The following is a 13,841-nucleotide window of genomic DNA, read 5'->3' on the forward strand; positions in this document are numbered from 1 at the left end:
AATATTCTAATGGATATTTTTTTTAGAAAGAAAAAATTGCATATGTAATAGTAATATATTTTAAGTAACGAAGTTTCAAACTTCATATTTCATTCTTGCATTTTTCTTCTTTATTACTTCTTACTTTATATTCCTCTTCTTTATTTCTTACATGCATTAAAAAATTAAAGTAAACTTATTTTTTAGCAGTACCTTATCTTAAATATAATCTAACTATATTTTGGTTGTATTACTATGAATTTATGGAATGTGTTTTTCTGCTATATCAATGGATTTTTCGACTGTCCCATTATTAACTATAGAACTTGCATATAAGTCATCTTCTCCTATCCAGTCTTCTATCTCATTTCTGAAACTGTCCTTCCCTATATGAGTATGGAATTCGTTATTTCTTCTATTTTCTATATCACTGTTGATATATTCAATTGTATTTTCTGTAATTTCTTGTTTGTTACCTGAATATTTTTTTGTCTTCCATTCATTTATGGATATATCCAAAAATGATTCCCTATTTTCAAGGTTTACCTCCTTTTTACATTCTTCTAATACTGCTATAAGCACGAGAATACAAAGCTTTGTTAATAATTTTTTTTTTATATATTTATATAATTCTTCATAATTTTCTTTGTGCTTCAATTCTTCTATATTTAATAGTGATACATAATTTTTAGTATCTTCATTTACATATTCATCTGAGATATTCTGCAACTCCTGCGCTAATCCATTATTCCAGTACTGATCAAGATGTTGTTGTATAATCATACCCTTTTTTGATATCCACTGTCTCCATATATCTTTTTCTCTTTCTAAAAATGAAACTTTTTGATTTTCATTTGAAGATTTCTTTTTTATTTCTTCCATTTCTTGTATGTAAGATACTTCTCTTTTCCATTCATCCTTTAAACTATTAAACCAATCGTCTTTTTTGAGATTTTGAGAAAGATTTCTATGTCTTTGTATCCATTTATTCCATAGAATATTTTGTTTTTTAATATCACTGATACATTTAATATTTTCTATTATTAGATCATTATCAGTTAAATTAGGAAAGGTTATATTATCCTCTTTTGTGAACTCATCTATGCATATTTCTAAAAATTCGTCTTGGATGTTTTCCCATTCTTTATTTCTAAATTCTTCGAGTACTTCCATATGTACTTCTACTATGATTTTGGATCTGTCTCTTGTTCGCTTTGATAAATTTACATTTTTTGTAAGTTCATTTATTTTTATTTTTTTTATAATTTCTTCATCATCATATATTATGTGTTCTAAAGGATCATCCGTAAAAATTTTACTTTTCTTGTTAGAAAATGAAGGTACAAGCAATCTCAGAAATTTCACATGTTTTCTACTTATCTTTTTTTTTTTTTTTAATATTCCAGTTAAAGCAAACTATAGTATAAGAAAAACATTTTTATAAAATAAGCTATTACAATAAATAAATGATTTTCATATTTTTAAGCCTTTATTATTATATTACTTTAATAAAAAGAGAAAATATAATAATAATTACCAAGTTTATTAAAATAGATGATGTATATTTATCACTTGGATTTAATATCGTACCTATAATTGTATTTTATACATATATATGTATATATTATTTAGTATAGTTATTTCAAATGTAGAAACATAAGTAGAATTAGTGATACCTGTAGTATGTGATATTTGGGGAGGACTACGTGCTAAGGTATATGTCGATGCTTTATCAGTTGGCAGTGTATTCTCAGGATCAGGAGATAATTGTGTGCCTTGAAGAGCTGGAGAGGGTAATGCAGTAGTATCTTCTGATGCTACATGTACATATTCAGAAATTTTAGCTTTTTCTAATGATGCATCTGTTAAAGATTGTGAATCCTCAGTTTCTATAGTTGAATGCTGAATTTCTGAATCTTCACTTTTAATAAGTTTTGATGGAGGTTGTGATGGAATTTGTAGTTCAAGTTCAGTTTGAGCTTCGGGTGTAATGGGCACATCTATATTTTTATTTTGAGGTTTGGGAATATTTTGATCTATACCTTCAGTTCCACTTTGTAATCTTTTATTTTCAAGTAATCCTTTAGTAGTTTCTGCTGAATTAGAGGTTATACATTCAGAAAGTTCTTTAAAAGTTTCTTCATTCATTATATCACATATCGATTCTTTAGTTAGTTTTTTGGTCTTTTTTTTTGAACTTTCTTTTGTGTAACAATTTTTAAAGAGACTTTTCTTTTTTTCAAAGTGCTTCTGCATCTGTTTAATCCATGCATTATATGTTTTGCATTTGTCTAAACATGTATTGACGCATTTACCTGAATTATTCTGTTTTAAGCCCTCTATTTCTTTCAAATCGGCAGTCTTTTTTTTACAAAAATCCTCTTCTTTATATTTTAATTCTAAAAGTTCTTTATGTTTTTTTTTTAAAATCATAGGGCATCCACCATACTTAGTTATATTATTAAAGTAATGATTTAGCCGAAACTTTAAAAAGGATTCCCACATATGTTGGCTTGTATACTGAGGAGGAGGAGACATATTCTTAATTAGAAAATCAGCTAATTGTTTGCATTCTTCTCTAAATAAATTTTCGTTATTTGCCGTTTTTAAGAAATTAGTTTTATTTTGTATGTGAGCTCTAATAGTCTTAAATTGTGGTGTAAATGTTAGCCCAAATCCTGCCGATCCAGAAAGAGCGAAATTCTGAATTTAAAAGAATTATTAAAAATTACCTAAGTATTAAGTATTACGTTAATTGCACTGTAACATATTTTATTATAAATAAATAATTTATGTATGAATATAATTGTTTAAAAAAAAAATGAATATTACCTTAGGTATACAATTTTCCATAATGACCCTATATTGATGCTATAGTTCGGTGAAAATGAAAATGCTAAAGAAATTTAACCGTGTACATTTTGTATCAATAGCGTATTTTAAAAATTAAGATGTATTAAAAGGAATTACATATTTATGAGCTACGTAGTAATTTATATTAGAAATATAAAGTAAATAAATTTATTATTATATATTCTGTAAGAGTTTTATCTTATTTTACCTTAAATAAATATAAAACAACGGAAGATATATCCTAAATATGTTTTGAAATTAAATGGTAGTTAAGCATATATTAGTGTATAAAATTTATATAACCATTATTATAGGGATCCCAATAACTTACAAAAAAAAAATTACATATAAATTAAATGTAAAATAAGTTAAAATTTATTATATATAAGTATTATTAATCAATTTATTGCTTTTTTTTTTGGCTCTTTTTTTTTTTTTTAACGCAAAATAATGTATATAAATACTATTGTGTATTAAGGTAAACAATTCTTTTTGTTCAAGTTTTTTTGGAAAATAAATAATCTATAAACCAGATAATTATTAACACTTATAGTATGTTTGTTATTATCTTACATTTATCATTTTTCCCATATTGCGTACTACACTGTAATTATATTGTTAACGATTTTTTATTTTTAATACCTTATATATAGATATGGGAAATAAAAATATATAAATTATACTATATTGTTTCTGTTTTTGAGAATGATAAATAACATTATAATGCACTTAATCCATTTAATAATATATGCAAATAATCTACCAAAAATTTAATAAGTTATGCTATACATTATGCTACAAAATAATTTTAAAAAGTATACATTATCATACATATACATATATATGTATGTTCTGTACTTGTCTCTATTACCACTTTTGAATAAAATTGATTTCATTTAGGCTAAATTTTAATTAATAAAGAATAAGTTAAGGTATATTATTTATTGAATAAAATGTTGAATGCTTATGAAATATATGAAAAATTATTAGAATATACTTGTGAGAACGTTATTCGTACTACATGTCTAAAAAATCGTAAAATGAATTATAACTATGTAATGAAAAATAATAATACTAAATTTCACGTAAATGCAATAATATATTAAATTAAATAATACAACATTATTGATATTTCATAACTGTTTTTTTGTACTTATTCATATATATATTCTAATAAATACATCATAAAAATTTTTTTTTAATTTTATTTCTATTTTTATTTTTTTTTTCTGCATTTACTATGAATATGAAAAAATCGTTTTAAGACTATTATTAAGTATTCATTTATGATCTATAATGACAAAATTAAGTATTAGCGTATGATATATTTTTAAATATTAATAAATGAAATCACAGAACTCTTTAATAATATTACTTGCAATATAATTTATTATTTGTTAATGTAAATATATTATTACTTATTTTAAAATTTCTTTTGAAACAAGAATATAAAAGATAATGAATAAGCAAGAAATTAAAATAATATATATATTAACAAATTTTAGTAAATAATTATTTGAATTAGTGGTTGATGTAATATAATTATGTATAACCAATCTGTTATATTAAAGAATTAATGGTTTTTACTTATTTGTAATTTTTGAATTTATTTTTACTCAATTTTTTTTTTTTTTTTCTGTTCTTTATATTTTAATCCCTTACATTCCAACTCATTTTTTTTTTAAATATTTTTATTTATTACATTGTACATGGGAATATATGTGATAGTAATTCATCATTTTTTAAGATATTATATATTTAAAATATCTCATTTGAATATATAAGATATGTGGAAAATATAGTACATAATATATATGTAATAGTGCTTGATTAGGTAGCAAAATAAAAGAAAATATAATTTTCTGAAATATGTGAAAGTATATTGGAAGAACATTATTATAATTGTTATAAAGTGTATATAAAACAATTTATTTGCTCTATTTTTTTTTTTTTTATTGTTTTATATATGTATGAAAAATCTTACTGTTTTGATGTATCCTTTATTATTATATTTTTAATATATTATAAAATTTATTGCATAACATTACAGTTTATACATAACATATAATTTAAATATATGAAAAAAATAGTAAATATTATTATGAATTATTTGATATTTCTCTATATTACGATGGTTATTTTATTAATTTACTTAAATAGTATATTTTAATGTTAAAATATATATATTAAATAAGTGGAATTTTCATATAAAATGGACTAATGATATTCCAGTATGTATATATATATATATATATATATAACATTTTATTAAGAATACTTTTAACGGAAAAAATATGCAAATATATTTGTATTCATTATGTATTAAAAACAAATTTCTAATAAATATAAAAAAATTATATGCCCAATATTAATTATAATCACGTAAATACATTATACTATTGTTCACTTAAAAAATATTATTCTTCCAAATGAATAATTAAAAAATAATAAAAAAAAAAATTTACGATAATTAACAATAATATATTATTATCTTTTTAATATATATATAATTTTTTTACGACAGCATTTATGGAAGCGCTCATTTGGTTTTTATAAATTTTTAGCAGAACTAGGCTCTCTAACTATCTTACATATAGCTGATGTTTAGAATGAAATAAATAATAATGCATTTTTATATATTCATAATAACACAAATGTAACTTACAAAACAGAATAAAAATAAACGTTGTATATAATGAAATTCCCTTAAACATTTACATTTAAAGAGGATTTTTCTATTTTAGTAAAAATCCTTGTTCCTAAATATTTTTTTGGGACTGTTTTAATAAAACAAAATATATATATTTGAACAACTTATTTATGTTTTTTATATATTAAGGAATACTATAAAAATGATTTATTATCTTTATAAAATATTATATTTTTTCCTTGTTGAGTATATATTATATAAGGAAAATGCATTCTTATATGTACGTCGGCATAAAGTTCAGAAACCTTTCATATTAAGTCTTTTTTATATTTGCTAAATTATACATACATAAAAAATAAAATATATATAAAATAGTATTAACAATTTTTAAAGTATTATTTATATATTTATGCTAGCTATATATTAGAATATATACAAAAAATAAAATGTTCGATTTTTATGGAATATAATGTTTTATATATGGGGCTTCAAACATAACTTGAAGATATCTATTTTTACACTTTTCTAAAAAGAAGATTACTTTAAAATGTTTTTCTTTAATATATATTTTAATATAAATTATATGTATTAATGATTATAAAAAGTTTACTATGAATCAATTTAATACGTATAATTATCTCATCTATGATGAAAAATATTATTAATTATATAATAGTAATATAAATAGATATGCTGAGCAAAATTGAAATAATTCTTGTAATCAATTGCAAAAATTTTAAAATGAATATGGAACTGGTAAAAAGTATATATCTAATTTCAAAAGTGTAGAATAGTTAAAATATGTTAATGAACTACATGAAGTTGCTGAATCTCATTCATGTTTAGTTTCAGTAAAATACTGATTAAAGAGATTATTGTCATATAAACCACCTTATGATGCTACTAGGTGTTAATTTAATTATTAATTTTCCATAATTATATTAATATTTAATGCAATATTTTTCATGTATTTCCTTTTGTATTACACTATATATCATTCTAATTAAAAACGTGAACACGTTTCTACAATCCTAATATATAACGATAATTATTTATTACTCCATTAGAATTGTTTCTCTCTGTATGTAATTCTTAGTAATATTTGTTTTTTCCATCTTGGCAATGATGTTGTTTTCAATAAAAAAAAAATTAAAAGATGTCGAAATGTGCAGGTGAACAAAGTGGTAAAATGCTGATAAGTGCTTTTGAAGGGCATGACATATATTAGTGTAACAAGGGATATTAAACAATATATACAGAACAAAATTCTAATTTATAAATTTTCAATAACACATTTTTGTGAATATAAAAAAAGACCTTAATAAACTTAATGAAATATATTTTAAAAGAATGCAAAAAAAAAAAGTTAAAATAATTTTTTTTTAATAATAATGCTACTAATGTAATATATAAGTGTATGATTCTAACAGAATTATAAAACGTTGATAAGTGAAGAGCCGTATAAACTATTGTAACAAGGTTAAAAAAAACATATTTAATTAAAAATCAAGTATTTTACTAAAAGACTAAGTTATGAAATACATAGGATGAGAGAATAAAAAAGAATTAATTTTTATTGTATAAGTAATATTCATATTATTGTTTAGTATGTACATAATAAGGATATATAAAATTTCTTCTAAGTAATCCATCTCATAATATATATAAATGGATAGTAAAAAAGAGACTTTTATTAATTGAATAAGTGTAACACGAATAGAAACGATTAAATGTAAACAGAATTATGATTAAATTAACTAAAAGTTTGTAATAGATAGAGTATATAATATATTGTAATGCAGAATTAATATATAAATTATGTTTTTTGTACTATAGTTATATATTTGTCAAAAATATCATAAAGTCTGTAATCCAAAATTTGAAATACAAATACTATAAAATATAATTTTATATTAAAAAGATTTATAGAGAACAAAAATATGTATTCCAATGTCATTAAAAAATTTTAATTGAATATTAACAATACTATTAATATTTTATATTAAGATAATGGGGATATAATTTATTGAATTTTTACTAAAATCAAACATATAGACAAATTTCTTGTATAGTGTTAGTAGACTCTATATTTACTTGTATTTCTAAAAAATAAAACGTAAAATTAAAAAATATTTAAGGTAAAATAAATTTTTATGTTATAATTTTCTACTATATTATGCTTTAATACTGCTTGATCTATTGGAATATATTTATAATGATAGATTGGAGAGGGAAATAATATGAACTATAAAATTTTAATACTTAAGTGTATTTTTTTAAAATAATATATATGAAAATTACTTAAATTTTTCATTTATACAAATTAAATATGAGAAAATTATATTGTGTTATATGAAGTAATCGAAAAATATTATATAGGATTGTTTTTTAGTATATTTGTAGCTAGAAATTGTGCTGCTTAATATATAATGTAATACTGATTATGTGTTTGATGTGAAATGTTTAAATGTCAAACAAATCTATTTTAATGTTAAATATTATTTTTTAAATAAATAATATATTCATAATGCCATGAAAAAATAGAATATACAATAATACGTTTGAATTTTTATTAATTTATCATTAATTTTAATGAAATGCAAAGTATAAATTTCGATACGATAAAATAATTGTAATCATTTATAAAAGCAAAATAATAAAAAATACCTTTAAAAAGAAAAAATTTGGTTATATAAATTTTTGAAAGCAAATTTTACTTGTTTTCATAATCTAAATTTATTTTGGGAAAAACATATAATTTTTTATGTTTGTACATGTTCAAATACAATTTTAAGTTTGTTATCTATTGTATTCAATTACAACTTAAATATATAATATCCTATAATACAATAACATTATATTTATATATATTCCAATGTATACGGTTATTAAACAACATATTTCAAAAAAAAAAATTGCATATATCGTAAGAGATTAAAATAAAAAGATTGTGTTTTTGAAGGAACAAAAAATTGTATATTTATAAACTGAAAAGTTAAAAATGCTTTATTTCATTAAATCTTAAATAGAATGAATAAACTTAACTATAATAAATTTAACTGTTTACATGAAAAAATTATTAAAAAATTAATTATTTATTAATATATATTTTTTTATATAATTTTTTCAATATTTTTTAATCTTTTATTTACCCAATACAATTGAAGTGTTAAAATTAGATATAAATTTACATTATAGTGGAATAACATGTAATATATATAATATGTTTAAATTGTTCTATAATTTCTTTTTCCAATTAATGTCTTAAAAATATTGTAAAATAATATATGATTATTTTTTTTTTTTATAGTAAATAATATTTACTAACAGTGTTAAGGAGATATATTCATATAGTTATCAAATGCAGTAAAAACTGAAAAAAAAAAAACAAATTTTAATCTATTTATTTGAACATTTATATTAATAATCTGAGAAAAATTATTACGAAACTTCAACATTTTTGTTTAATTTAATATAATATTCCATTTACATAAAATTATAATAATTTTATTTTGTATTGTAATGTTCTAACAACATTTACTTTTTTTTTTAACCATATAGTATAATAAATTTGTTTATAAGTATAACCTAAAAATTTTTCTTATTTTTAATAAGTAGTTAAATTTATTTATATTAATAAATATACGTTAATGTCCATTTTACTAATTAAAATTTAGTCCTAATGGAATCATCCGTATCCAAATGTGGCAATATATATATCCAATAGAAAACTTATATATAATAAATTATACTAATTTAAAACTAGTAAATTTCATAATATTTACCACAAGTAATTAAATTTAGGTAATTCATATGTATATAATGATTAGACCTTTTTGTATATATTATTTCCATATATTTGCCTCAAATATATCAACAGATTCGTATAATTTATATATTATTAATTCTTATCAAGAGATAAAAGTATATATAAAAATTTTTTTATAATGCTATAACATTATAACGATCTATATCAAAAATAAATTACAAAAGACAATAAAGAGGAACATACTATAAGTTCTTATAACGATTTTGCTTATAAATTATATGTTTCTGAACAAGTAATAGATTAAAAGTTATCATTTGCTTTCACGTAAAAATATCTATAAATATAGGCGTTAGTACTAAAAAATAAAAAAAAAAATGTTATATTACGTATATTATTGTTAATTTTATGTATAAATGATGTATTTCTTATTAATGTTACTTCTGTTGTAATTTTTTATTATTAGCTATTGGGTTTTTTCTTTATAAAAGATGTATATATTTTACATAAAAATATATACTTATATTTGTTTAATATCATATTAGGATTAGAATATATTCCTTCTTGTGGCATAAGTTTTTAATATAAAAAGGATAAGAAGAATATAAAATAAATATTAATATGTTAAATTTTTTTATAGTTCTCGCATAAATTCCTTTAATGTTTATAATTTTAGAATTTCATTTAATTAATATATTGGAATTTAATATTACTCTAACTATAAATAAAATATTATATAATTTTATTGTTAGTTAAGATAGTTATTTAGAATTACCTATAGTAATAATGTAGCTTCATCATGGATTTGGTAAAATTTAATGTTTTTTAATATATCTAAATTTATATCCAATTTTTAAGTTTGTGGTAAAAACAAAAGATAAGTTAATTAAAAATTAAGGCTTAAATAATTCCTAATAATTTTTTTGAATCTAGGGTTTGCATGGATTTGGTTACTCGTCAGTGCAATATATTTTAAATCCCATATTTAGAAGCATAGGAAAACATATTAAAAATATAACTTCTTCCTTAAGAGTTGAGAAAAATAAAAGAGAATTTAGAAAAAATTGCTTAGATCTGGCTGATTATATAATTGAGAAAAACCACGCACCCGAATATCTTGATCAATCTAAATGGGACCTAGCACTAAAGAATTGGTATCAAATTCGATATAAAGATCTAACTAGACATGGGGAATGCCCTATGATTATAGAGCAGAATGAGAGAAATCTTTTAGAATTAAGTTATGACGTAAAAGATTTTCATGAAAAAAAAATTAGAGACCTCAGGCGATTAAAACCATTCCTCATCGAAAATAATACATATAGTTGTAATAATGATCAGAGCTGTATGCAAATATTTAACGAATATAATATTTGGATTAATGACAGGAAAAATTATTTTGAGGAAAAGAGACAACTCATTCAAAAAAATTCCTCATCTGTACAAAGGAAATTGAAATTTTCAATACCAATTAATAACTTGCTGAATCCTGAGATATATAGTGAACTTTCTGAAACTTTACCTTCAGTTTCAGTTCCACTTGAAGAAGATGGAAAAGAGATAAGAGGAGAAGGAAAAGGAGAATGCATATCCTTAAGAGTAAGAGGAAATGCGTCTGAAAATCAAAGTACACTACAAGAAAAAGCTTCAACTTCAGGGGCATCATCACTTCAAACATCTGAAACTATAAGTGCAGGAGAATTACCTGGATCAGCTGTAGATTCCTCAATCCATGAAGATGAAAAATCAATATTTCCTAAAAATTCTGAACAACCTTCTTCAATGACTGAATCTGATCCTGTAGAACAACGTCCAACTACTCGTGGATTAGGAGGAACTACTGGTCATATAACTACTATACCATCTGTTGAAGCATTAAATCCTGATTCAAGTTCTCTTTTTATTACACCCTCTAAAAGACTAGGTATCACTTATGTTACTTACTTTTATATTTTTGAAATAACTATACTAAATAATATATAAATTTTAAAAGATATTGCAGATACAGAAGGAAATCAATATAACGCCCACATATCGTATATTTTAACAAGCTTTCTAGTTATTATAGTATTTTCCTTTTTTATTAAAGTAAAATAAAACTAAAATATTAAAAATAACATAAACTTGTAATTAATGTAATATTTTATTTTATAAATATATTTCTATTAAATTGTAGTATGTTTTAATAGGTATGTTTAAAAAAAAGAAAAAGATAAAAAGAAGAGAAGTTAAATTTCTGAGAATATTAGTACCTTCCTATTATAACAGAAGTAAATTTTTAAGACATAATCATTTGGAACACCCAATAAATGAAGATGAAGAAATCATTAAAAAAATAAAAATACAAGAACATAATATGAACAAAAATGAAAATGTATCATACGGAAAAAAGGACAGATCTATAACTATTATAGAAGTACATATGGAAATACTGGAAGAATGCAGAAATAAAGAATGGGAATATAACAAAGGAGAATTTTTAGCAATATGCCAAGAAGTATTAACAAAAAAAGAAAATAGAACCTACACTAACTTAAAAGATGATGAAGTAGTAATGGATAATATTAAAAGTACCAATGAAATTGAAAAACAAAAAAGTCTATGGAATAAATGGGTGGAAAGACATAAAATGTTTTTGGAAAAATTGAGAAAAAAGGATTGGTTTAACAATCTGAAAAATGATTGGAAAGAAGAAAGATCATACATAAAAAATAGTGAAAAATTAAGAAAATATCTTTCAAATGAAAATAAAAAGATCCATTTTTAGAAAGAAAAAAAGATATATGGAGACGTTGGGTATCAAGGAAGGGTACTATTGTAGAAAAATATTTGGAAGAGGACTTGTTTGAAAAATTGAGAGAGGAAATATATAATATGATAGATACATATGAAAATGAAGGAAGAAAGGATGATATATTATTTATGAATAAAGAATTGGAAAACAAAGAAAATTATGAAGAATTATATAAATATTTTAAAACAAAATTACTAGAAAAACTGTGTACACTAGTATTTATGATGGTATTAGAAGAATGTAAAAAGGAAGAGTATATAGAAAATAAGGAATCGCATTTCGATAATTCCATAAATGAATGGATGACAGAAGTAAATTCAGATATTAAACCAGAAATTGAGAAAAACTTAGCTGATGTTAACGGAGATGTTTTAGGGAATATAAAAAATAATAAAAATTATGATTATGAGGGAGAAGACTGTTTCAGAGAAGAATTGAAAGAATGGATAAGAGAAAATGATGCATACATAAATTCCTTAGATAGTGATAATAACATAGACGAATGCTATCAAGTGGTAGAATAATACATGCTATATATTAATAAAGACAAATTCAAAATATATTTGAATAATAATCAGGAGAAGTTGTACGATATCTATGAAATAAATTTCTTAAATTTTGTTATAATCTAAGGAAGAAAGAAAAAGTAGAATGCAAAGAAATGAGTTATGTAAAATAGAAAAAGAGGCATAGTACATGAAGATTCAAACGTTTTTATTTAAAAGATATTCCAAGATTATATAATTGTTTTTATTCTTATTAGAATATTTCTACAAAAGTTATAGTTACACATGATTCAATAAAAATAGCAATATTTTAATGTGTATATAAAACAAATAGTAATTTTTATATGTTATATAATAGCATATTTATTTAAAAAGTTTTAAGCAATGTTTTTTTTTTTTTGATTCCTTAATAAAAGTTTTTTTTTATTGAAATATTTGGATATGTTAAATTTTTTACATATATTATTAAATTGTATTTATTTTATTATCTATATTTTAGATAAGTATATAGTAAAATTGTCGGTGCCCGGTTCCCATGAAATTGATATTAATGCGTATATCAGGATCTTATATAAAAATTTTTTTTTAGTATATATATATTACATTATTTGTTAATTCTTAAATTTTCATAAATTTCACTTTAGAAATAATAAAAAGAATGCATTATTTTATATTATATAAAAACAATAATATGTCAATTAAAATAAGATGGTACAATTATATAAAACTGTTAAATTGGATAATACGTTTTAAAATAAAAACGTTTGTACGTTAATTGAATCCTAGAATATAAATTTTATATTTTTACAGTATAAATTTTTTTCATGTCGTAGGTTCATGTCACATTTTAATAAAACATGTGTCATATAAAAAATTTGTGTTATTTTATTTTTTTTTTCTTTCATTCCTATCAATACTGTTGTATGTAGTACAAATATTTATATTTTTTAATTATAACGTAATTTTTAGAGGGTATAAACTATATATAGCCGAAAGATCATTTTTTGGATGATAAGCAACAAATTAATAACTATATACATTGTATAAGCTAATGCACCAATTTTCACAGCATATATTATATTTATACTAATTCTGAAATAAAATCCCTATGAACTAAAGAAGTCATTTTATTTTAATTTTATTATGGAAATTATTGATTATAAAAATTTAGAATTGTTCTGTTCGAATATTAATATATATATATATATATATATATATTCTTTTTTTTTTTTGGAACGTTTAGGAATATTATTGGATTTACAAAAAATTATTTTTTTTTTATTGCTTCTTATA

The 13,841-nt window shown here is 21.1% G+C and overlaps 2 protein-coding genes across 2 annotated transcripts; one reads left to right on the forward strand and one right to left on the reverse strand.

Annotated features, from left to right (window-relative positions):
• Positions 1-240: 240 nt before the first annotated feature.
• On the reverse strand, positions 241-2,832 carry PmUG01_00014500 (STP1 protein; the record flags this gene model as incomplete). Its single annotated transcript, XM_029005633.1, has 4 exons — positions 241-1,395; positions 1,484-1,569; positions 1,656-2,682; positions 2,812-2,832. 4 exons carry the CDS (start codon positions 2,830-2,832, stop codon positions 241-243), a joined length of 2,289 nt encoding a protein of 762 aa, XP_028859175.1.
• A 7,215-nt stretch (positions 2,833-10,047) lies between these two features.
• Positions 10,048-12,566, forward strand: PmUG01_00014600 (STP1 protein; the record flags this gene model as incomplete). Its single annotated transcript, XM_029005644.1, has 5 exons — positions 10,048-10,056; positions 10,182-11,172; positions 11,251-11,336; positions 11,425-11,962; positions 12,016-12,566. 5 exons carry the CDS (start codon positions 10,048-10,050, stop codon positions 12,564-12,566), a joined length of 2,175 nt encoding a protein of 724 aa, XP_028859176.1.
• Between the last annotated feature and the right edge of the window lie 1,275 nt (positions 12,567-13,841).

This window comes from Plasmodium malariae (genome assembly GCF_900090045.1).
Source record: "Plasmodium malariae genome assembly, contig: PmUG01_00_3, whole genome shotgun sequence".
Classification (NCBI taxonomy): domain Eukaryota; phylum Apicomplexa; class Aconoidasida; order Haemosporida; family Plasmodiidae; genus Plasmodium; species Plasmodium malariae.